The sequence below is a fragment of the Ctenocephalides felis genome, unplaced genomic scaffold, assembly GCF_003426905.1.
Source record: "Ctenocephalides felis isolate EL2017-DRISC unplaced genomic scaffold, ASM342690v1 CF-g0.4_SCAFFOLD_01886, whole genome shotgun sequence".
Taxonomy (NCBI): Eukaryota; Metazoa; Arthropoda; class Insecta; order Siphonaptera; family Pulicidae; genus Ctenocephalides; species Ctenocephalides felis.
Genome location: NW_020538040.1, coordinates 8383779 through 8408505, shown reverse-complemented (window position 1 = coordinate 8408505; position 24727 = coordinate 8383779). Strand labels below are relative to the sequence as shown.

Sequence of the window (24727 nt, the reverse complement as noted above, 5' to 3'; positions counted from 1 at the left end):
TGGGTTCTAATAAAGTATAGTTAAAAGTAGTCAATCAGTGTTGTTTCTTAGAAGTGACAAGATATTTCAGCCAATATCTTTATTAAGAGCTCAAGGCATCCGAGGCCTACTTTTACTATAACCACCTCTCGGCAAGGCTGTATTGACAAGGAGGTCAATACCAACCGCGTTACCAACCAACCAGCATTACATTTCAATACACTCACGTACATATATTTTTTTTATCGGTCTCAAACGATTGGACATGACTTAAAATGTCGAGAAAACATAAAATTAGCAAGTCGGATATTCTGAAAATCTTCTTCTGAAAAATAAAATAATTTTATTGGGTAAATCATTATATTAGAATCATTGAATAAACATTAAATTTCTTTCATAATTTTATCATCTAATCGCTGTTATGGGGTGTTGACGTCGGATTCGAAGAAGTGTCAATAGAATCTGACACCATAGACGACACTTCGTCATCACTATCATCACCACTATATACGATATCAACAGCATCACTACTCAGATTACCATCATCATAAAGATACCCGGAAGGTGCCGCATCATTATCATTCCATGACCCATCCATGATGTCATAATCAGTTCTTGAGGTCTGCTCACTGGACGACGGCGTCGAAGATCTGACGGTTGAAGTAGCTATGGTGGAGACTCTCTTTACACGAGATGGTGGAGGATCTACTTCGCCATCGGAACCAGAAGGACCGTCAGCGCTATCTTTGAATAGCGACCGATTGTCATCGCTCTCGTCACTTGATATTGAGGATGATAGATCAGATGATGTCTCAGTTAGTTCTAAAAATCAATATCATTATTAACAATCTTAACTGCAAACATAAACAAAAAGATGACATTAATACTTTTTTTTTTAAAGACAGAACCAGCTATGTATTTTGGTCAATTTGTAAATCTTATATATACAAATGGAGCTCTCTTTCAAATGTCTAAGTAAAACTCGAAAACGGCTAAACCGATTTGGCCATTCTTAGTCTTGAGAAATTCGTGCCAATCCAGGGAAAGTCCAAAAGGTGAGATATTATTTCAAAATCGCGCAGAAACTTTACATTTTTAATTTGAAAATTTTTGTAGAAGCGCAATTTAAATAAAACAATGGACGGTGGCAAGTGTCAAAGGTTTTTGACAGATGATGTTCAAATACGTTTGATAGGATGTCTTACGTGAATATTATTTAATAATGATTAAATTGTAGTAAATTCTTTTGTTTGTAGTTTATTTGTACACAAAAACGTTATTAAACGGGCCTCAAGTGTTACCAGAAACTCAAAATATCAACCTTTTTGAAATGTTAATATGAAAATGCACTTTTTGGCATATTTTTCTCAAACACGGTGCTCTGAAAGATCTCATTTGTATAATTATATACTCATTGGTATTTATAAAACATTTTCTATGTTATATTATTTTTTATTTATGTTATTTAAATTCAGAACTTAAATTTGGTATCGATCAAATGGACATTTTGTCGAATAACATTTTCCCAGTTATAATTTCCCAGAATTTATTGAAAAATAGATAGTAATATATGAAGGTCCGGGGTTAAAAAGGTCCACCACCAATGTGTCAAAAATCAGTAAAGTTAAGCATTATTTAACAACAATATTTGAAAGTAGAGGAAAAAAGATGTATAACCAGCTACAACCTTTATTTGAAAGCGGTAATCTTTGAAATGGGGGAGATAAACGGTAATCTTTGAAAATCCATAATAAAAGTATTTTCTTCCGTTGGTAGTTTTTCAGCATTAGTTAAAAATGTAATTATTTTGTAAAATACCTTTAAAATTATAATAAGGTTTTAAACCTTTTTTCCACCTGTCCGTTTCAAGTTACTTCGCCTATATGGTAGAAAAGTCTGGATAACAAATTTTGAAAAACATCAAAAAAGCACATTTCTACAATGATGAAGTGGGAGGCAGTTTACTGAACGTAGTCAGATAATTGTTCGTTTGATATGTGTTATTTGTTGCGATATAATTGTTATGGTTTTAAATTTACTTTGATTCATCGAATGTTACTTGAAACTTTCCAAAAAGCAGGTCAAAGAAGAAATACTTAATTCATTTTCTATTATTTACAATTATACACAAAATCCAGAATCCAAAAGGAATCTGAAAAACTTGAAACGTAATCAATAAGTCGAAAGACCAAAACAGACTTGGATTGGATTATACCATGTTTTCTATAGAAAGTGTATAAATCTTCCAGTTTGATTGTATTGACAAAATATAGACAAATTAAAGGGGTTTATAGTTTTTATAATACTTCATTGTATATAGCATTCAAACAACACATCCTTAAAGTATTAATAATTTTAATTCTCTAGAATTGTTTAGAATATACCTTACTAAGCAAAACAACGTTTTCCGGGTCAACTAGTATAAAATAAAACTGGTATTAGTATTTTGCCTTGAGGTAAGTTACATGAACTTTCCAATATGTGTAAATAATCTACTTAATCAATAAAAAATAAATTAATTTATAAGTGATTAAAAGTATTCCGAGTGGATTTATTACACATAATTAAAAATGAACGAATACGGTATCTCGGAGTATTTTCTAGAAGCAAATTTTCACAAATCAGTAATTTTTATAATTGAACCAGTTTCCGTAAGACTTTAATGGTTTAGTATGTTCATCAAGACCAAGTACTCTATCGGTATACCAAGTAAATCGTCTAATTTTATCTTAATAATAATAATAATAATAATAATTAATTTTCTCAAACTTTGATGAATTTTAAAAATTAAAACCACTTATCGTAAGACCGTAATATTTCAGTAAGTTTTATAAGATCATGATATATATCGCCAAAAAAAGTTCCATAAAGCTCCAATTTTTTTTTTCAAATTCAAATGTAAAAATTTTCAATTTCGATTTTTGGACAATTACAATAACTTACTCCACGGAAAGTTAATAAACTATGTGTATAGTAAGCGAAGAACCAGCCAACCAATCAACAATTATAAATGGAACATGCAAAATATGAATTCTCAATTCACATACCGCTTTCGTCGTCCGGTTCTCGAAGTGACTTGGACGGTTCTATGATCTTGTCCGGAACCGGGACTCGGTTTGAGGGCCAGACCGGGGTTCGGGCCGAGGTCGGGTCAGAGTGAGCTTGGCTCCGCGTCGGGTCACGGGCTGGGGCTTTGGCCCGCGACGTGGATGGAGCTTGAGTCCGCGACTGGGCTGGATCTTGGGTCCGCGACTGGGCTTGTCCTTGGTTCCGCGCCTGGGCTTGGTTTCTGATCCTCTTTATGACTTTGGTTTGGGTTTGCGTCGTGGATAGGGTTTGGGTCCTAGGAGCTAAGGATTGGCTTCCCATCGGGGATAGGGCTTTGGTCTTCATCGTGGCTATGGCTTGAATTCCAATCGGGACTGCGGCTCGGGTTTCCATCGGAGCTATGGCTTGATATCCCATCGGGACTACGGCTCGGGTTTCCATCGGAGCTGAGTCTAGGCTTGGGTTTAGGGTTATTATCGAGAATCGGTCTTGGGTTCCTATCGAAGTTAGGTCTTGAGTTCTTATCGAGGCTTGGTCTTGGTTTCCGATCGGGGCTAGGGCTTCGGTGCCGTACGGTGCTAGAACTTGGCTTCGAGCCGATTTGCGGGTCGAGTCAGGTATTGGGGGCAGGGCCGGCAAAGGAATCGGGCCTGAGAGCGGGATCGGAATCGAGCGCGGGCCCGGAAGCGGGATCGGGTACGGGACCGGAAGCGTGGTGGTTGGCGGGCCCGGAAGCGTGGTGGTTGGCGGGCCCGGAAGCGGGATCGGGTACGGGACCGGAAGCGTGGTGGTTGGCGGGCCCGGAAGCGGGATCGCGGCCGACTCAAAGCTGTCTTGCTGTGCTCCCCCACGTAACTCGCTGATGGCGAGCGAAGGAGCGCGCCCCATCGCCCCAATCAACGGAGTCGTTTCATCGGCCATTATCGCTTCGGGCGTACCGTCTCTTTAGATAAATAAAATAGATATAAATCATCATCAAGTAAAAAATTAAATTAAATCTAATATTTAACTTCTCGTATGGTTTATGAATGCATAACAATTACACACATAAACACACACACACACACACACACACATATATATATATATATATATACAAAAAAATTTATTGTCATTAATAATGCTTATTGCTTACCTGTAAATATTATCGGTTAATGTGTATCTCCTCGCAAACGTTGCATAGTCTCCACAAGAATCTGCCGAAACTGACAATTCGTCGGCGCATTCAGGTACGCATTCAGGTGCAGGTTCAGTTGGACATACAAGTTCGCATTCAGCTTCGCATTCTACTTCGCAATCTACAGGCAGTTCTTCTTCTTCTTGGCATACCGAAAAATCGCATGATGAACGCTCGCCGTAGCTATAAAATAATAATTAGATAAGTAATTTAATCAAGTTCGAATAATATGTGAAATTATCAGAATTGTTGGCTGTGATGATAAGGTAATATGGGTGTTCTATAATGTAATGGTGGACGGGGTCGTGAGTTCAAACCACTCTGGACAACCCGACATCCTGGCAGCACCGATGTTCATTTACACTTGAAAATATAGATCAAAAATATGTTTTTAATGGCTATGGAAAATCTATCACAATGTTGTCACCTGAATCAAGTTGGAGTTTAACTCAACTTGCGGACCTGCCCTAGGGCAGTACTACCAAAATAAATAAGTTTGTAAGTAGCATTTTGCTATGTATAAACTCGCATGAACTTGCCGATAAGTCTGAATAATCGATTTAATCAAAAATCCTGAGTTATATATGGTCTACTTTCCCAACTGTTTATCTAACTACCTGCTCGCGTGTTTGCCTGTCTGCATTTCTGTCTACCAGTCAGTCTTACTATATGTCCTTTTACTAGTTTATGCCTATTTGTCTACTTGTCTATCAGGTCAACTGTCCACTGCTTACCTGACTTTATTATTCATTTCTAATATACCTGTCTATCTATATACCTCTCCTCCTGTACCTTTCTACATGTACCTATGTACCTGTCCACCTGTCTCACTACCTACCTATAATTCTATCTGTATATGAATCAACATTATTGTTGACTGTAATCATCATTTTTGACCACCAAATGGCATTTTTTCTGCATCTCCGAAACCGTTGGTCCTGCCGTAGCAAAAATGTAATCAGTACGTCTCGCTGTCAATACGAATCGAATGTTGCGTGAACGAAAAATTGTATACATATACAACACATACTATACACACCCATCCATTTTTTTCTAAGGTATTGCAAAATGTACAGGAAATTTTGATACGTAAAGATGGGCAAATATTTTGATGAGTGATCAATGAGTCAAACATTCAAAAAAACTGTAAATTTTTCGATTGCAAACAGAAAAAACATCGCAATAAAGTATGTGGATGATCCAGTAGTATTATCAAAAACGGGAACCAAATTGCTGACAGGAGAAAATGGTAGGAATTGGAGATCAACATTGACAAGATATGGAAGATGTGGATCATTTCCAATTTTAGGGAAGCAATGTAACTAAGAACGGACACTGCCCGAGACAAAAGAAACAAAATAAAATGGAATCCTTCCTCTCCTATAAGGAAACTGTATCTGCAAGTTAACGAGCAAATTGAATATGGACTTAGAAAAAGAACTCAATTGGGAACCAAATATATCAAAAAGATGAGATGAGTGAACTGGACCTTAATTTATAGTATAAACTTATATAATGCTATACTTGAAATAAATATCTGTGCAAATTAAAGACATGAACTCCATGATAAATCAATAAAATAGACTTCAAGGGCTTCAATATGTGATTCTGGATAATTATGAAAAAGATAAATGGACCAGCAAGGTAACAAATAAAAAACTACTGCCAAAAGTTAAATTACATCTACTGGATATAATGATTGAGAAAAGGGAAGAAAACTGGAATCAACCCATATTGGGAAATGATTGTCACATTGTCATGGAAGAAAAAGGAGAAACGAGATAACTACTTATGCCAACTACTTACGAGAGAACTACTTATGCCAACAGATAAGATAATAAAGATAGAATACAGAGAATTAAAAGTCGAGCACAAGACATTGTAGCATAAAAACAGAAGTTTTAAGAGTAAAAAGTGATTAACAAATCAAAGACGGGTAAATTAAATGTCGTCCTCTGACACTGTTAATCTGCAATCGAGCAGAATACCAATAATAATAATTAATTTAAATAATTTAAAAACAGTATTTTATTCACCAATTGTCCACTAAATGTCCTTAATATCCTTACGATTAGATCAAATCAACGCCTAAATCAATAATTCCATCACCATCATATTAAATTTGACAACCTCTACTTATTGTGTAATATAAATACTATGAGAAATGTATGAAAATTATTAAAATAATATTTAATCTTTAATCTAATTAATTAAGTTGTATCCATTACCATCTCTGTGGAGCGTTCAGTAATTTAATAATAATACAAAAAAATAACATGAGTCTCTTAATAACATTCTTGCCTTGTCTTGCTTAGTTTAAAAGCTACAAGTGAACTGACAGGACCGCATTTAGAAAAAATATTCAATAATTATAAAATATAGAAATAGAATAACATAGTAATTAAATGAATATTGAAATAGTATAGCACTCGCAGTAAAAAATAAAAAAATACAAGTTACATGATGAGTGATGTTGCGAAAACAATATTTGTTTAGAATTTATTAATCAGCAATTCCTACTTTTCTCTGATGAAGGTTCAAGTTCTAAATGCTAATTACAATGACAAACCGATCATGTCATATTTGAAGTATGACTTTAACTGCATTATTGTTTTTAAATATTATACAAATTTTTAATGCTATTATAAATATATAATTTATAATTTATCATTATATAAATGTGTATAATGGTTGACACTAATAAATGTGTGCATCGCGAGTGTTACCATATTACTAATGAACATTATTTAAAATTGTTATATGATTTATTTTTAATTAAATGCCGTCTTGTACAGTAGCAAATAAGTTTTACTTCAATCGCGTGTGAACCTTACGCTCACTCTTTTTTATTTTATATTTGGATTAAATATTGGTAAATAAAAATTAAAAAAGGGGTTGATTTAAAATATCACCAATTTTGATTTTTCACGTACTACGTATATTTATAGTTTTATTTAGTTGTTAATTGTACGTTAATATTAAAGCATAATTTAACCCTAATATTTATATTGAGCATAGAAATGAAAAACGTTATTCAATTTTCCTATTAGACCCAAACAAATCAAATTGTTGCGAACAAATAACTTATATATAATAATTTAATATCAATTAAATAATTAATAATAAATATTTCAAATATGAATTTTCTCCCCGGGGGTCCTTAAATACGGGCCTGTCCTTATTGTTAATTAAGTTTCGGCCAAGAAGCAGTCGGCCATGTATAAATAATAACGCAAAATGTCTTAGAATTGCTAATAGCAAAAAATTTATGCATTTAACTCAATATATATGTTGCATGCGATACGAACGAACGAAACGGAATCATTTATTCCTTAAATGATAATAAAAAAAAATTTGCATATTAAATTAATTAATAAATTAAACGAGTTGGCAATTGGTAGATTTACCTATTAATACAATCCATGCAGACGGTACACAATACGATGAGCAATGCGCAAATGACACCCATTGCCTTTTGGAACCAAAAATCGGAAAAATATACATTTTTTTTTAAATTAAATATCCGATTTGAATTGTGACAATTTTCATATATAAATTTAAATTTTTTATTTTATTGTAAATCATTTGAATTTTCTTGAAATTAGTTTTATCCAAATTTTGCTCTAAAATCTAAAATTTATAGAATGCGAAAGTGCTAATCCTGATAATTATATAAAAAAACTAATAACTAACTTTCCGTAGGGTAAATTATAGTAACCTCAAAAAAAATAAAAATTAAAATTTATGCATATCTTTACTTTTCAAAGGTTTCTGAACATTTTGGCATTTCTAAAATAGGCCAAAATGTTCAGAAGGTTTAGAAACGTAAAAATATAAAAACAAATTTTAGATTTTTTGTGATTAGAGGAAAGTCACCAAATATGGAATAGTATCCTAATATGAAATATCCTAATTTATCCTATAAGTAATAAACGCAATACTCGACCATCTTTTGTTTGCTTGGAAATATAGATAGCAATATATTTCCAAATGAAATTAGCCCTTCCTCGGCATTGCTGCACCAATAGAAAGTCAGCCTTATTAGATTAATTCTAATAACAAAAATCATCAAATATGGATGGATTAACCATTGGGTTACTATCTAAAAAATACGAAGTAAGGAGAAGTTTCAGCCCAACAGCTCATAGGACGTAAAGTTCTGATTGCTGTTAAAAATATTAAAAAAAAATCTTTTGTTTCATTCAGTCTACTAACTATCGCACTCACACCATCGAGTCAGTTGCGCAAAACGCTTCACGTGTAGCAGGGGCGTTTTGTTTTGTTGTCGTGAAGAAAGTTATGCACTTTTTTCAAAGCGCTGAAAGAAGTTCAGCGCGCTGCATAGCTGTTTCGGAGACGGAATTACCATTTCTTGAAACGGCTGGACCTTTCTGTGCCAAAAACTAATCAGAACGTCTCTCCATCAATACAAATCTAATATTTTTTTAATTATTCAAGTCGATTTCGAGAACACGGATCAACCGATTTGAATGATTCGATTCCAATTGATAAGAAGACGTGTTATTTAATTATTGGCCAAGGCAGGTCCAAATGTTTCGAAGATTCGGGCCAGAATTACAAAAATGATAATTCAGTTATTGAGAAACGGAGCGTCCAATGTCATTAAAAAATGTACATGTATTGACAAAATGAAGAACTGCTCAAATTTGTGGAAGGCACGTCTAGCGGTTTCGGTGATCCAATAAACAAAATTGGAAAAGAAGCATTTGGCGATCAAAAGTGATTATTAGACACATGCACATCAAATTATCAGATATTTTAATGATAAGTATAAATTTTGTATACATTTCTATGGGTTCTGTAACAGCGCTTACACGCTTCTGTATTTTGTGTCTGCGCAGCTGAAGGAGCTCGATTGCTTTAAAAAAGTACAAAATTTTTAACATATTTCAAAATATAAAAACACAAATTTTTTGAAAAGTCAATTTTTTTTCAGTTTTCGATACGGAAAGTTGCAGCACTTTGCCATAAGAGACGATGCCAAGCACCACTATTTATAGTATGTAATGCGTAATACATTTTCTGCAATCAAATAGTTATTTTAATTTTTAAAAAAATATATATAAAAACTATTTAAGTAAAATGTCAGGGATGAGGCGGCATTTTTGTCAGTGCCCCAGGGCGCCAAATTTCTAAATCCGGCCCTGCTTATATTCCATATATGGCTTTCTATTCCATATTTGGTTACTTATTCGTGATATTGTGTTATGTGTTAGATTTCAATTTGATAACTAATATATTTGATTAAAGGCTGTTAATTACTACATATAAATGTATGCCTGATTGGTAAAAACATTAAACTGATTTGATTAATATGAAGTCTTTTTTATATCCCAAAAACAAAATGTTATTCCATATTTGGTGACTTTCCTCTATTATATAACTCACCCTACGGGTTAAAGGTAGCATGTGAAAAAACAAACAAAAGAGGTATTTCCTAACCGCGACCTTAAAAATTGGCAATCCAGAAAAATCATCGATACTACCAATATTTTATTAAAGGATACAAATATCGCAGCCATCCGAGTACGCAGCTCCGCATCACTGAGGTGTTTCCAACCCCTGTTGGGAGCGGTGCACAAGTGCACGACCCCTACGCCCATGCCTACATACTCCCGATCGAATGGAAGAGCCTCGTAGCCCGGATCGCAATCGCAGCCGCCGCTCTTGTTATTGAATACGCCATGGTGACATACTACACTCTGGAAAAATTCATTAATACATGTGATTTTGTAATTAAAGGTCGAGTAATTAGAGCATTGTTAATGTTATGAATATTATACAAGTAGTGCCTGGCATCGTGCCTGACAGCAGGAACCAAAAAAAAATTTTTTTTAAGAGATTAACATTTTTGAAAAAAAATTACTCTGAATAAATTAGATTTTTGAGAAACTATAAATTTTTGACAAAAATTTACTTATTTTTTGAGAAAAAAAGACTTTTTGAAAAAAAATTTATTTTGAAATATTTTGGAAATTCTGAACTTTTTTTCAAAGCAATCGTACTGCTTTAACTGAACGAAATATGATAACTGATAGAGACAAAATATCGAAGCGCGTAAGCGCCGCGCCGCCGTCTAACGGATAAATACTGGTACGGAACCCATAGGAATGTAAACAAAATTTATACTTATTGTTAAAATCTCTATAAAATATCTGATAATTTCATGTGCATATGTCTAATGATCATTTTTGACCGCCAGATGGCATTTTTTTTTACTTTTTTTACTAGATCTCTGAAACCGCTCGACTCGCCTTCTTGAAAATTTGATCAGTTCTTCATCTTGCGATACAAGTAAAATGTTTTTTGAATTATTCAAATCGGACGCTCCGTTCTCTTAAAAATTGAGTTACCGTTTTTGCCACTTTTTGCCCTATATCTTCGGAACGGCTAGATCTGCCTCCGCCAAAAACTAATCAGCATGTCTCCTTATCAATTTGAATCGAATTATTCAAATCGCTTCATCTGTGTTCCCGAAATCGTCGACGAAAATTTGTATTCGCGCACACATACACACACGCACACACATACACACACACATACATACAATTTTTCTAAGGTATGCCGAAATATTCAGAAACCTCTTAAACGTAAAGATATATAAAAATTTTTAATTTCGATTTTTTTTGCGATTACTATAACTTACCCTACGGGAAGTTAAAAAAAAATTTTTAGAACTTTGAAAAAAATAGATTCATGAAAATTTTGAAATTTTTGAATAAAATTTGACCTTTTTGAAAAATTAGATATTTAACTTCCCGTAGGGCAAGTTATAGTAATCGCAAAAAAATCGAAAATGAAAATTTTTATATATCTCTACGTTTCAGAGGTTTTTGAACATTTTGGCATACCTTAGAAAAAATGGATGTGTGTGTGTGTGTGTATGTATGTATGTATGTACGTGTGTGTATTGTTGTGCGCCAGCACCCTTATATTTAATTATTCACTTATCTATGCTCTATGGACTCATCATCCCTCTATGGTGTTGTGTGTCAGCACCCTTATATTCAACACTTTGCTGTACCGGACTCTATGGAACCGGACTCTACCGTCACTCTATGGAATACGTGAACTACAACCCTTCAGGATACCGCTCTATATTTGAGCTCTATGGGCAATATTTCCGGCTCGAACGGGAGCCTCTAGGATGACGTGAAGGCCGGCACTCTGTTCCTAACCTCAGTGGCATACATTTGAACGCATTAATCATATATTAAATATAATGTTGTTTGTCTGAAATATATCTTTGTGAAAGTTGATAGTTTTCTTCAATAAATACCTCCTTCGCTAAAGCAAAAATCCTAACAGTATGTATGTGCGGATACAAATTTTCGTCGACGATTTCGGGAACACGGATCAACCGATTTGAATAATTCAAAAAACATTCGATTCGTATTGATAAGGAGACGTGCTGATTAGTTTTTGGCGAAGGCAGGTCTAGCCGTTTCGAAGATACGGGGCAAAAAGTGCCGAAAACGGTAACTCAGTTTTTAAGAGAACGGAGCGTCCGATTTGGATAATTTAAAAAACATTTTACTTGTATTGACAAGATAAAGAATTGCTCAAATTTTCATAAAGGCAGGTCTAGCGGTTTCGGAGATCTAATGAAAAAAGAAAAAAAAAGCGATTTGGCGGTTAAAAATGATCATTTCTATGGGTTTCGTACCAATGCTTTTCCGTTAGACGGCGGCGCGGCACTTACGCGCTTTGACATTTCGTCTCTATGCAGTTCAAGCAGTACGATTGCTTTGAAAAAAAGTTCAGAATTTCCAAAATATGTCAAAATGAAGAAAACATTTTTCTTTTCAAAAAAATTTTGGTTTCAAAAAAAAATTTTTTTTTAAAAAGTAATTTTTTGTCAAGTTTATAGTTTCTCAAAAATCTAATTTTTTCGAAGTAAAATTTTTTCAAAAATGTTAATCGTTTTTAAAAAAATAATAATTTTTGGTACGGAAAGTTCCAGCAATTTGCCTTAAGGCACGGTGCCTTAATTGCCTCAAGACAGAATTCCACTTACAACTAGTCTTCAACTCCAACTATTACTGTAATTAAAGTTAATAAAGTTTGTCTATTAGTCTGTAAGGACTTAAAGTGTTTTTCCTCGAATAAATCTCCGCTGCAACTGCAAGGCAACATTACACAACAGTGTACAGCTCAAATATTATTTATTTCATCCCTTACAAGAATAATGATTAAAAATCAAATTCATAACCTTAGTATAAGGTCAGTATAAGAAAATCTTTTATCTAATCCGGTATCTTCCGCATCAGCATAATTTCTTCCGCCCTCGGTTCCATTTATTTTAAATACATGTATTAACATCGAGTCGCCGCCGCGCTCGGTAGTCATGTAGAAAAGGTAGAAGCAGTTGCCGCAGCAAAAAAAAAGACGTCACGCAATATTTTTGCTTCAATTAATAATTTTGGAATTCGCTGCGCCGCATCAATTACATTCGAAACGGATCGTTTTGGAGAAATAAAAAGCGGGAATTTAATGTGGCGATCGGTGGAAATATTTACTCAGGGTAATAGACATAGGGTAAGAAGGGGGAGTAAAGGTCAAATTTGACTTTGGGCAACTGAATTCTGAAAACCAAACCAATTGTATCACTACAAATAACGCATGTCAAACAAGCAACTATCTGACTATGTTCAGTAAAACTCCCAGCTAATTCTTCACTGTAGAAATGTTTTTTTTTGCTGTTTTTCAAAAATTAGTACCTGGTCCTTTTTACCCCAAAGAAGCTAAAATGAAAATAGCCAGAAGGTAAACAAGTCCAATGTCTTATTTTAATTTCAGAGGAATTTTACAAAATAATAGCATCATTCAACCAATGCAAAACATAAATTTCATGGGTACATTTTTTACAAAGATAACACTGTATACAACCTTGATCTAGTATTTTGTCAGATATATTCATCAGCATACTTGAACTAACTATTTATTTAATTTATCTCTTGTAAAATTGTTTTTTTAACTTAAATTACTGTTTTATTTTCCATTTTTTATTCTTTACACTTTTGCCAGGGTAAAGGTTTACTTGGTCCTTTTTACCCCACCCTAAGCATTTATAGAGGTTACATAAAAAAACGGTTGAATCTAACTTAAAATCAACAATACATTTTAAAACAATTAAATAACGTATACTTAAACATTATATTCAGGTCTCGTAAACTAAATAACAGTGCTCACAACCAAAACAAGTGACAATAAAAGAAAACTCTACTTTTAAATATTGTTGTTAAAAAATTTGTAACTTTACTGATTTTTGAGATATCGGTGGTGAACCCTTTTACCCGTGGACCTTTAAACCCCACTCTACCCTACATATTGCCTGAATTATTAGATTAAGGAATCGATTCTGCCTCACAACAGACAAATGTTATGGCAAGGCCATGTTGCGTTCCAACTTCCATACATTATGCTACTGAATCATACTGAATACTGCTAAAATGTCATGTATTTGCTGTGCATTCAGGCGTTTGACACATAAACTGCAACGTCACGCGTATGTTATGAAGCTGGGTCAGAAAGACCCTGTTATCTAAGATAGTTTTTAGACATTTGTGCGGTTTGTAGGTTATGTTTTTTATCTGACAACCTGAGAAAAAAGTCTGACTGCACAGCAACCATATGGCTTTTGTCAATATTAGTATAGAAAGTTCTTCATAACAAAGCCTTGCCATAACATTGGTCTGTTATGCAGCGGAATCGGTCCCTAAATTAATTTAGACTAATCTCACCCAGATATAAAGAATAATCTATATTTGTGATAATTATTAGAAAAATAATAATGAAGTCATGACTTATGGTAATTGTTATCTTGAATGAGTATATCAGCCCTACGGACTCCATGTCTATGGCCCTTCACAACATACTGTTTTACCCTTTAATATGTTCATTTTGAAATTCAGAGATTCGTTATCATATGCTTTTATTTTATAATTTTTGTTCATTCTTATTTTTATCGTCGTGTCGCGTGTCTTATTTTCAATGCAAAATAATCGAGTTAATGTTTGCGACCGAATTATTATTGTCTTAATGACATGTTCGGCTCGCGAAAAGCAGATGGTGGAAACGGAACACCATCAATTTTTGTTTATTGGAGTTGCAAAGATTTAGATGTCAATTGGGGAATTTTATATCTTTGCCGGGACTTTTTATGTTCTAGATTTACGTTTTCGAGGCGTTTTTAATTCATCTATATGTACTCATAAGTAAGCACATCATGGTTCTGAACACCAGCGCAAACTATCCATTTTCATAAATGAAAACGATTTTTAACTTCTCTTAGGGTAAGTTATGCAAAAAAAAATATTTTCGATTTTTTGGGATTGCTATATCTTTACATTTCAAAGATTGGCATACCTTAGGAAAAACTGATGTATGTGTTCGGACGTATTTTCGTTTTATTATATTGGCCATGAAGGTGACAATCTTCATGGCATCGAGCTTTTACACGGGATGGTTGCTACACCTGGTGGAGGGAGTAGCGGAGTGTTTTAATTGAACTAGTTGTTCATTCTAAAAGTAAAGTCCGCTTAACAACATGTATAATAAATAATAAATAAATATATCTTCTTTCATTATAACTTAGTAACAAATCAGTGATTGTAATTAGAATTGCAACAAATACATAATATACAAACAAATCAGTGTTTAATACAGTCCACAGCTACAAGGATTAAATTATAACCCAACAACCTGAGTTATTCAAAACAGAGTTTCAATAACATATTTCATAACTACGTAACATAATTACAGTATGTGTGTGTATATATGTGCGGATACAAATTTTTATCGACGTTTCCGAGAGCGTGGATCAACCGACTTGAATGATTCAAAAAACATTCGATTCCTATTGATGGGGTGATGTGCAAAGTTTTTGGGAAGGCAGATTCACTTTGGGTTTTTTAATATGAGTTTTGCTCCAAAGACCGAATACCGAATATTAGGCAACTATTCGGCGGGCATTTTGCGCCTAGTTTAAACAAATGCCTTCCATATTTTCGACAGTAAATGTTAAATGGGTTTCAACATTTTCAAAAAAATCGATGGCATTTTCAAATTGTCTATTTTTTCCGATACGAGAAATTATTTGTAAAACTTTTATCAAAAGGAATTACACTAATTAATTAATTAGTGAAAAATAATTAAGAATTTTATTTTGCTTTAGAGGATCTTAGGATTCCTTATCCTATGAGCTTTAGTACTGAATTTTTAAGCAACGTGTTTTTTCATAGATGGCAACTCACTGATAATTTTTTTATTGATACATCAACGCCGACAAAAGGTTATTTCCACATGAAAAGATATTTCTATGATAGCAATACTATCTATATTTTCGAATGAAAACAGAAGTCGTAACTGCTTGACGTCAAGCTGTCCGAGGCCAGTATCAAACCTGGAACCTCTGATTAATAGTCGATATCTCTAATCTCTGAACTAATACAGGTAACTTAGCCTTTAACACAACAAGCCCATTATTAAAATAAAAGATAATAAAAAGTTAGTAAAAAAAATATACACGTATGTCAACGCATTCTTCTCCAGCGAAACGTCTCTACTGATAACACATAATATTTTCTTGAAAATATATATTATTACATTTCTATAATCCAAAATTTATACATCCTTCGAGCATTTTTACTCGCGTGCTATAAGCCTGTATCAATTTTATAAGCAAAGATAATCTTTAAAAGGAAAAAAGCCGAAGGGAAACAAACGAATTTTAAAAAGGGATATATAATGAAGTATGCAAATAACCTCGGGCTGCAGCGGACATTGATAACTGCAAAAAAATTATCTAACTCGTTAAAGATTTTCATTAGGCTTGCAACAAATAGTATATTCGGCATAATGCCGAATACCGAATATTCGGCATGCTCCAGAGACCGAATACCGAATATTCGGCAACTATTCGGCAGGTTTTGGCGCCTAAACTCGTTTGTATTAATATAATTACTATTTGCAGTTGTTATATTAGTAAGCCGCTACATGTATATTCGAATTTTAATCCTATGCTTGCAACTTGCAACAACTATTCGGTTACTTCTAATTTGGAAAATTTGGCTTCATATACACTATTTGGCCGAATAGCGAATACATACTTGTAACATGGTAAATAGATTTATTAGTATATTTTCATTATTTTTTTTATAAAGTTGTAATATTTTCTTTTATAAACACTGTATCATTTCTTATGTATTATTATTATTAAAAAAAGCTTATCATAATAAAATAAATAAAAACTGATCGAAAATATTGTTTCCATTTCGAATACAATTAATGATTTTATTGTATTTTGATACAGCACACGTGTGTAACTTGTAAATGATTCATATTAAATAACAAACCTATAACAATAACGTATTCTTTGAATATTCAGAAAATAGTTTTTCACGTGTTCGTTTATAATCTTCAAAGCCGATAAAGCTTAAAATAACGAATTTATTACTTTATATCATATTACATAAACTAAGGGACCGATTCTGCCGCACAACAGATAAATGTTATGGCAAGGCCATGTTAAGCTCCAACTTCCATACATTATGCTACTGAATCATACTGAATACTGTCAAAATGTCATGTATTTGCTGTGCATTCAGCCGTTTTACACATAAACTGCAACGTCACTCGTATGTTATGAACCTGAGTCAAAAAAACCCTGTTATCTACATTGTTTTTTTTGGCATTTGTGCGGTTTCTAGGTTAGGTTTTCTATTTGACAACCTGAAAAATACGCTTGACTGCCCAGCAACCACATGGCTTTTGTTAATATTTAGTATGGAAAGTTCTTCACAACATGGCTTTGCCATAACTTTGGTCTATTATACGGCAGAATCGGTCGATAAATATAGATCCATTGCTCTTTATCGCATAAAAGATGAAACACAAACAACACGTCGCTGAACGGCGGCGGCTACTCCTTTGATTTTCATTATTCGGTATTCGGCCGAATATCAAAAAAGATGCCGAATACCAAATAGTGACCGAATATTCATATTGGTCCATCACAATCAATAATTACCATATAAGGATCTGTCCGTGTCATATTGATCGTAAGGTGTGTCTCCATAAGCATTGCCCTCACATCATCTTGCGTTAGGTTAGGTTTGACTGATGCACAAACGTTTGTATCGGGGTGATAAACCTGTAGGTAATAGAAATAACTAGCTGTAAGTGAAATTCTGTCTTAAGGCAATTAAGGCATCGTGCCTTAAGGCAAATTGCTGGAACTTCCCGTACCGCAATTCAAAATTCGAGTAATTAAAAATAATCAATAATAATAATCAATAAAAGTTGATCAATGATTTAAAACTTTTAATAGAATTTCAAACCATATTAAATCATTCTATTTTAAATCATTTATTTCGAATTTTTTTTGAAATTCTGAACTTTTTTCAAAGCAATCGTACTGCTTTAACTGCATAAAGACGAAATATTGAAGCGCGTAAGCGCCGCGTCTCCCTCTAACGCGTAAACATTGGTACGGAACCCATAGGAATGTGAACAAAATTTATACTTATTGTTAAAATCTCTGATAATTTGATGTGCATATGTCTAATGATCATTTTTAACCGCCGAATGGCATTTTTTTCACTTTTTTCATTAGATCTCCGAAACCGCTAGACCTGCCTTCATGAAAATTTGACCAATTCTTCATCTTGTTAATACCAGTAAAATGTTGTGTGTGTGTTCGGAAACAAAATTTTTGTCGACGATTTCGGTAACACCCATCAACCGATTTAAATAATTCAAAAAGCATTCGATTCGTATTAATAAGGACACGTGCTGATTAGTTTTTGGCGAAGGAAGGTCTAGCCGTTCCGAAGATACGGGGCAAAAAATGCCAAAAACGGTAACCCAGTTTTTAAGAGAACGAAGCGTCCGATTTTAATAATTCATAAATCATTTTAAAAAGAAAAAAAATGCCATTTGGCGGTCAAAAATGATCATTAGACATATGCACATCAAATTATCAGATATTTTATAGAGATTTTAACAATAAGTATAAATCTTGTTTACAATCCTATGGGTTACTATGTGAAGCGGCGCTTACGCGCTTCGATATTTCGTCTCTATGCAGTTAAAGCAGTACGATTGCTTTGAAAACAAGTTTAGAATTTTCAAATTATTTCAAAATACACCTTTCTTCAAGAAGTCTTTTTTTTTCAAAAAAAAAGTAAATTTTTGTCAAAAATTTATAGTTTCTAAAAATCTAATTTTTTTAGAGTAATTTTTTTCAAAAATGTTAATCTTTTAAAAAAAAAATAATTTTTAGTACGGGAAGTTCCAGCAATTTGCCTTAAGGCACGATACCATGCGCCTCACTAGTTGAATTTTTAAAATTGATTCAATATTGTGGACAAAAACGTGGAAGTAAAATTTCGCACATACTTTTTCCTTAGGTCTCATTCGATTCAGAATGGCTTGAAATTTCGAGAAAACATAAAATTAGCGAATTGGATTTTTTGATAAAAACAAACTTCTCCTTCGGGAAGTTAATAAGGTCTATGTCTCACTCACATAATTTGGCAAGTCCTCCTCCTTGGAGGTGGAGATACAGTGCGGGATCCTCGAGCAGCGCCCCGTGTTTTTGTCGAAGAAACTCCTGTAGCCGCAATATCGCTTCATACAGTCGTACGGGCGACAATAGTCGAGAGGATTCAAATCGGGATTATCGCATAACATGAAATTATTAGGATCGAAATAATCTACAAAGTTAAAAGTAATTATATACAAGACACTGCTGTACGACCCAGCGAGTTGCTCAGCACCGTTACTGAACAGACCAGGCAGAGCATCACAGCATGTTTCAAGATTTTTCAATCATTACACTGGTCCACAAAGATAAAGAAAATGTCTGTCAAAATTGAGGATCAGATGGCAAAGAATTGAAAAAAAAATTAAAAACACAAGGTCTCCGATCTAGTAGTTCTTCTGCATAATAATCAAAATCTTATAATTTCTGTCGTTTTCTATTGAGTATTCACTAGGGTTTGTCGGTTTTCAAAAACCGGTTTTAAAAACCGGTTTTTTCGGAAAATTATGGGATTCAAAAACCGGTTTTTTAGTGAAAAAAGTCGGTTTTCGCTGTATAAATGGAAAATGACAAATATAGCCAAATATAAAAGATAGATGAAAGCGTTTTGATTTTTGAAATCATATCGGTTCAATAGAATTTTATATCTCTCAATAGAAGTCTGAAAGAAATGTTTTGTATATATTAATTTAGATTTTTATACCAGTGTATATATTAATTTAAATCAGTGTGACTTCTTCTTGAAGAAGTAACTTCTACTACTCAAACTTAAAAAAAGAGTTTTAAACCCTAGACGCCACAAATTAAAAAACAAAAAAATTATATCAGGCTTTAAAAATAATTAAGCATAATTTGGTCGCAAGTATGAGGGTATTTTCTATTTCAGGAAATTTTGTGAGTAAACAAAGGACACATCTAAGTAGCAATTCGATAGACGTTCTCAGTTTTTTGGAATCATATTTTATTAAACAAAAAACAATTAAAATGTTTAAAATTAATTAATTAAAATTTCTCGGAACAGACAATACCCGAGTTTAGCTTAATTGCTTTTAAAACTAAAATTGATATTAACAAATATGTATCAACATGTATCTAATATTTTTTTTACTTCTATTTTTTAATTTAATGATTTTTTTTAATTTATAAATGTATTATTTTTATTTATTCGAAAACTATCCTTTCACTATCATAACAATTTTTTCATTCTTACATGTGAAAATGATGCATGAATAACGAATGATTATTTTCAAAGTTATTTAATCAAGATAAACTATTATTTTTTACTTCTACTAATTAAAATTGAAATAATTTTGTTTACTATCTATAAAATTGAACAATAAATAATTCTACTCATTACACTAAATTTCCGGATAAATTACAGAATATTCGAGCAAAAATTTATTTTCTATATAAAATTCGAAAACCGGTTAAAACCGATTTTTTAGTGAAATTAAAATTCGAAAACCGGTTTTCTGAAATGTCGGTTTTTGTATAAACCCTAGTATTCACTTAACCTGGTTATCAAGTTTTTTTTGTAGAATACAGTAGTATTTTGCCAACACGTTTTCAGATAATCAAATTGAAAACATGGTTGCAGATTACCCAGGGCAATGAGAAGAAAATATGTTTACAAATTACTGCTGAATTATAAAAACAAAACAAAAATAGATTATTTAATTGAAACTAAATCATTTAAGTCAAAAGGGGCCAGGAAACGAGAAAAATTATAATTATTTTTTCATTTTTTGCGATTTGACCCCAACTTTGACTTCAGATTCGTGTTCAGCGATAAAAACTAAATTGGAAAACATATGCCGCACACCCAATACAGCCAACTTTTTTTATTTTGTGGACCTGTGTTATCAATAACAATATGTTTTAAAAAAATCAAAATTACACTTTTGATGAACTAAAAATTATAATAACAAATTATAATTATCAATTATTTAACTGATGCTAATGATTTCATTATTTAATTAGTTATAAATATTGAAACATGAAACGATACACTGAATGTCGTCTATAGACGACACCCGTAGAAAGAGAACATCATCCTGATGCCACCTATAGGCGACACTCAGAGAAAAATGATTAATTGATATCATCTTGACTGTTAATAATAATAAAATAACTTTCTAAAAATTGTATGAATTTTTTTTTTCAAATAATCATATATATATATATATATATATATATATATATATATATATATTAGGGTGGTCCTTAATATGGACATTTTCGAATTTCCTGGCTCTCAAAGGCTCAAATGGTTCCAAATCGATAAAAAACAATTCTCTGAAAGTTTTAGCTCTTAATATTAACTTTTAGTGCGCAATTCAATCAAATTTCGTATGGAAATAGCAGGGAAAAAAATTTGAAAATTAAAAAAAAACAATTTTTTAGGTATAACTTAGCGATAAATAATTTAAAAATGAAAATTTGTGTCATTTTTTATTGAAAATTCGACGCTCTACAAAGTTTTTGAATTGTTTTTTATCAATTTGGAACCATTTGAGCCCTTGGGAGCAAGGAAATTCGAAAATGTTCATATTAAGGACCACCCTATATATATATATATATATATATATATATATATATATATGTGTGTAGGTATATTAAGACGGGTCGATTTGTACGGGTAAAAAAAGTCGCATAGGCACATGTGATTTTCGGATACTAGAGATCAAAATAAGATACTTTGCCGAAGAAACCATGTCTTTAAAATGAATTTTGATGTCCCGTGCATTGACCCAAAGATTGGGTCAAATTTTGAAAATTCCTGTTTTGGCTCATTTAGAGCGCCCCAATAGTGTCCAAATGTATGACCGACCCCCACTAACTTTGGAAGGCCGATCTACCCATGCCCATGGTTCACCCTCTGGGACCTCTCTTTAGAGGTTCAACGATGGGCATGGGTGGATCGGCCTTCCAAAGTTAGTGGGGGTCGGTCATACATTTGGACACTATTGGGGCACTCTAAAACGAAAATTTTCAAAATTTAACCCTTATCTTTGGGTCAATGCACAGGACATGAGAATTCATTTTAGAGGTATGGTTTCTTCAGCAAAGTATCTTATTTTTAAATCGACCCATCGACCTGCCCTAATTGTACATATATAAACAATTTGTTTTTTTATTGAAAGGTTCGGAGATAGTAGGAGAGACTGGGTACGGTTGTGCCAGGGTACGGTAGCGTAAGACGTCGTAAAAGCTAAACTATAGTGAGAAGATGAAAGTATGTTTGTTCGAACAAGTTTCCGTTATTGCATTGTGGCGGCGCCCTACATTAATATGATCTATAGATCGCATGGCTTTTGAAAAGTCAAAAGTAAGTTTATATGTCCGATTTCTTTTAATAATAACTGTTAATTGTATACAAATAGATTACATTGTTTGTTATTTTGCTGTAATTAGTTTTTGCGTAAATAATTTAGCTTAGTCATAACGATGATTTGTTTTTTCGGAGTAAGATTAAATAGATAGAGAAAAATCTAACTCAACTAAGACAAAATACGAAAGAGAAAGTCTAAAGAAAATTCAATACCAGGAAATAAAAGGTTTCACAAAAATTTTTAGTAAACCTTGTACAAAAAATATGTTTTGTCATATATTGATATATTATATTCATATGCTTTGTTAAAATGATTATGTTGCATTGTGTTACATAATTATGACAATAAAGCCGTTATAAGCCATTTTAGTGTTTATATCTATGGTTTTTTAATCAATTTTTATGCCTGTCACAACCTTCCTAGAATTTTTATCCAGCTATCTGGTAAATTAACAAAAAAAATGCTGATCAAGAAAAAGTGGCACAACCGTACCCAGTGTCTCTCCTACAGCTGTATTATATTGGCAGGTATAAAATTGATAGTACCTCAATAAAAATGATAAAAAATGTAATAAAATATGTTCACACAAATTAAAATGATAAAAAATCTGTAAATTTATATAAAATGATCGACGATATAATTACTTGCTACCAATGGTGGTGGGTTAACATCTATTGTGGTATTAAATCGGATTTTAACCCTTAAAGCCCTCGCCTCTGGTGCAAATTTACACTGATAATAAATACCAACAACGCAGTAACCTTCACGATTTTGTAGAAACTGAAAATAAAATTATTATTAGTATAAACTAAGAATAAAAGTACAAGTAATTTGTTAAATATACACCAAAACAAACATTGTAAGTTACACTTTGCCATAAGGCAAACGAACCTCCTGATATGACAAATATGTTCATTAATATGATTTAAATTTCAAAAATTGTGAAAAATAGCGTTTCAAGTCATTCTGAATTGATTGAAACTAAATTTGAACTAGTGGTTTATGGCATCGTGCCTTGAGACAAATTGCTGGAACTTTCCGTACCGTAACGAAAATAGAAATAGATTATTATAAATATTGTAACATTGTCTAATATTTATAAGAATTATATGTACTGAATTGCAATGTTAAAATTATTTGTTCAAAGTGGATAAGTGAGCTATAAAACTTTAATCAGAATTAAAATTAAAATCTGAATTATTTTCGATATAGAAAAAAATTAAAATAATTTTTTTTCTAAAAAGTAATTGTTTTGTCAACACAAGCAAAAAGTTTTTTCAATCAATCAAATCGGATGCTTAGTTCTCTTAAAATATGCCATTTTTGTACATTTAACTCTGTATCTGAAATGACTAGACCTGTCTTAGTCAAAAAATAATCACCTATTCTCCGAATCATTACAAATTGAATGTTTTTTTAGATCATTCAAATCGGATACTCCATTCTCTCAGAAACTCGATTTCTATTTTCTGCACTCTTTGCTTCGTATCCTCGTAACGGCTGGACCTGCCTTTGCCAAAAACTGATCAGCACATCTCCCAATCAATAGGAATCGAATGTTTTTTTTAATCATTCAAATAGGTTGATTAAACATGAACAAAAAATGCGGACACACAAAACACACACACACATCCATTTTTTCTGAGGTGTGCCAAAATGTTCAGAAATCTCTGAAACGTGAAGATATGCAAAAATTTTCGATTTTCGACCCATTACTATAACTTACTCTACAGGAAGTTAAAAAAGTGTGTGTGTGAACCGATTTTTAACCTTTTGTCAACGTTTTCTTAAAAACTGCTTGACCGATTTTAAAAATGTATAAGCCATTCGATGTAACTCGATTTGTGAGATAATCGGCTAAGCCGTTTTTTTGTAACTAGCGGAAGTGTAAAATTTTTCGTCCACAATTTTGAATCGATTTTAAAAATACAAAAAGTATTCGAAAGATATTAGTTCGAAATCGGGTTGATGATTTTTTTGTAAAGATCGGCCGTATCGTTTCTTTTTAATTTAATGTTAAAAAAAACATTTTGATTAAACTTGGTATAACGATAGCTTTCCTAGTCTAAAATAACATACTAAAATATTATAGGCCTACGATAAGCGATTGAATTATAAAAATTCATCAAAGTTCAGAAAATCGTCGTACGCTTAACAATAAGTGATTCTAATCAGAATCTATGCATAAAATATGTACGCTCAGTATTTTGTTGGTAGCTACTGATTACAATAGATATTCACATTTGAATGCAATACATTTTTAGAAATGAAATGGTTTGAACAAATTAATTTCATTTTAATTAGTTTTAGTTTTTGGTACGGGAAGTTCTAGTAATTTGTCTTAAGGTATGATGCCAAGCACCACTACATAGTTGTTATTGTTAATGTATTTGAGCGGTGTTCATAAATACAAGTAAAAAAAAGTTTTGGCTATAAAATATTTTTCCTCGTATTCTAAGAGGTTCAAAGTATTTTTTAAGCCTAAATATTTTTTTTTGATTTTTCAAAAAATGTACAGTGGTGTAACCCCTTAAGACTAGTTATTATAAGCATATCAATATTGATATTTTTGCCCACTTGATAAGTATAATAACGTTAAAGAATCGATATATATATATATATATA

The 24727-nt window shown here is 32.5% G+C and overlaps 1 protein-coding gene across 1 annotated transcript in view; it reads right to left on the bottom strand.

Annotated features, from left to right (window-relative positions):
- Positions 1-388: 388 nt before the first annotated feature.
- The window catches only part of LOC113378676 (mucin-5AC-like), a 33702-nt gene continuing 9363 nt past the window's right edge, over positions 389-24727 (bottom strand). Inside the window, exons 5-12 of the mRNA XM_026619232.1 lie at positions 22747-22882; positions 18755-18942; positions 17256-17378; positions 9712-9927; positions 7612-7676; positions 4163-4387; positions 3027-3970; positions 389-801 (exon numbers count right to left, since the gene is read on the bottom strand). Coding sequence (XP_026475017.1) covers positions 389-801; positions 3027-3970; positions 4163-4387; positions 7612-7676; positions 9712-9927; positions 17256-17378; positions 18755-18942; positions 22747-22882 — 2310 coding nt within the window. The remainder of the gene's footprint in view (positions 802-3026; positions 3971-4162; positions 4388-7611; positions 7677-9711; positions 9928-17255; positions 17379-18754; positions 18943-22746; positions 22883-24727) is intronic.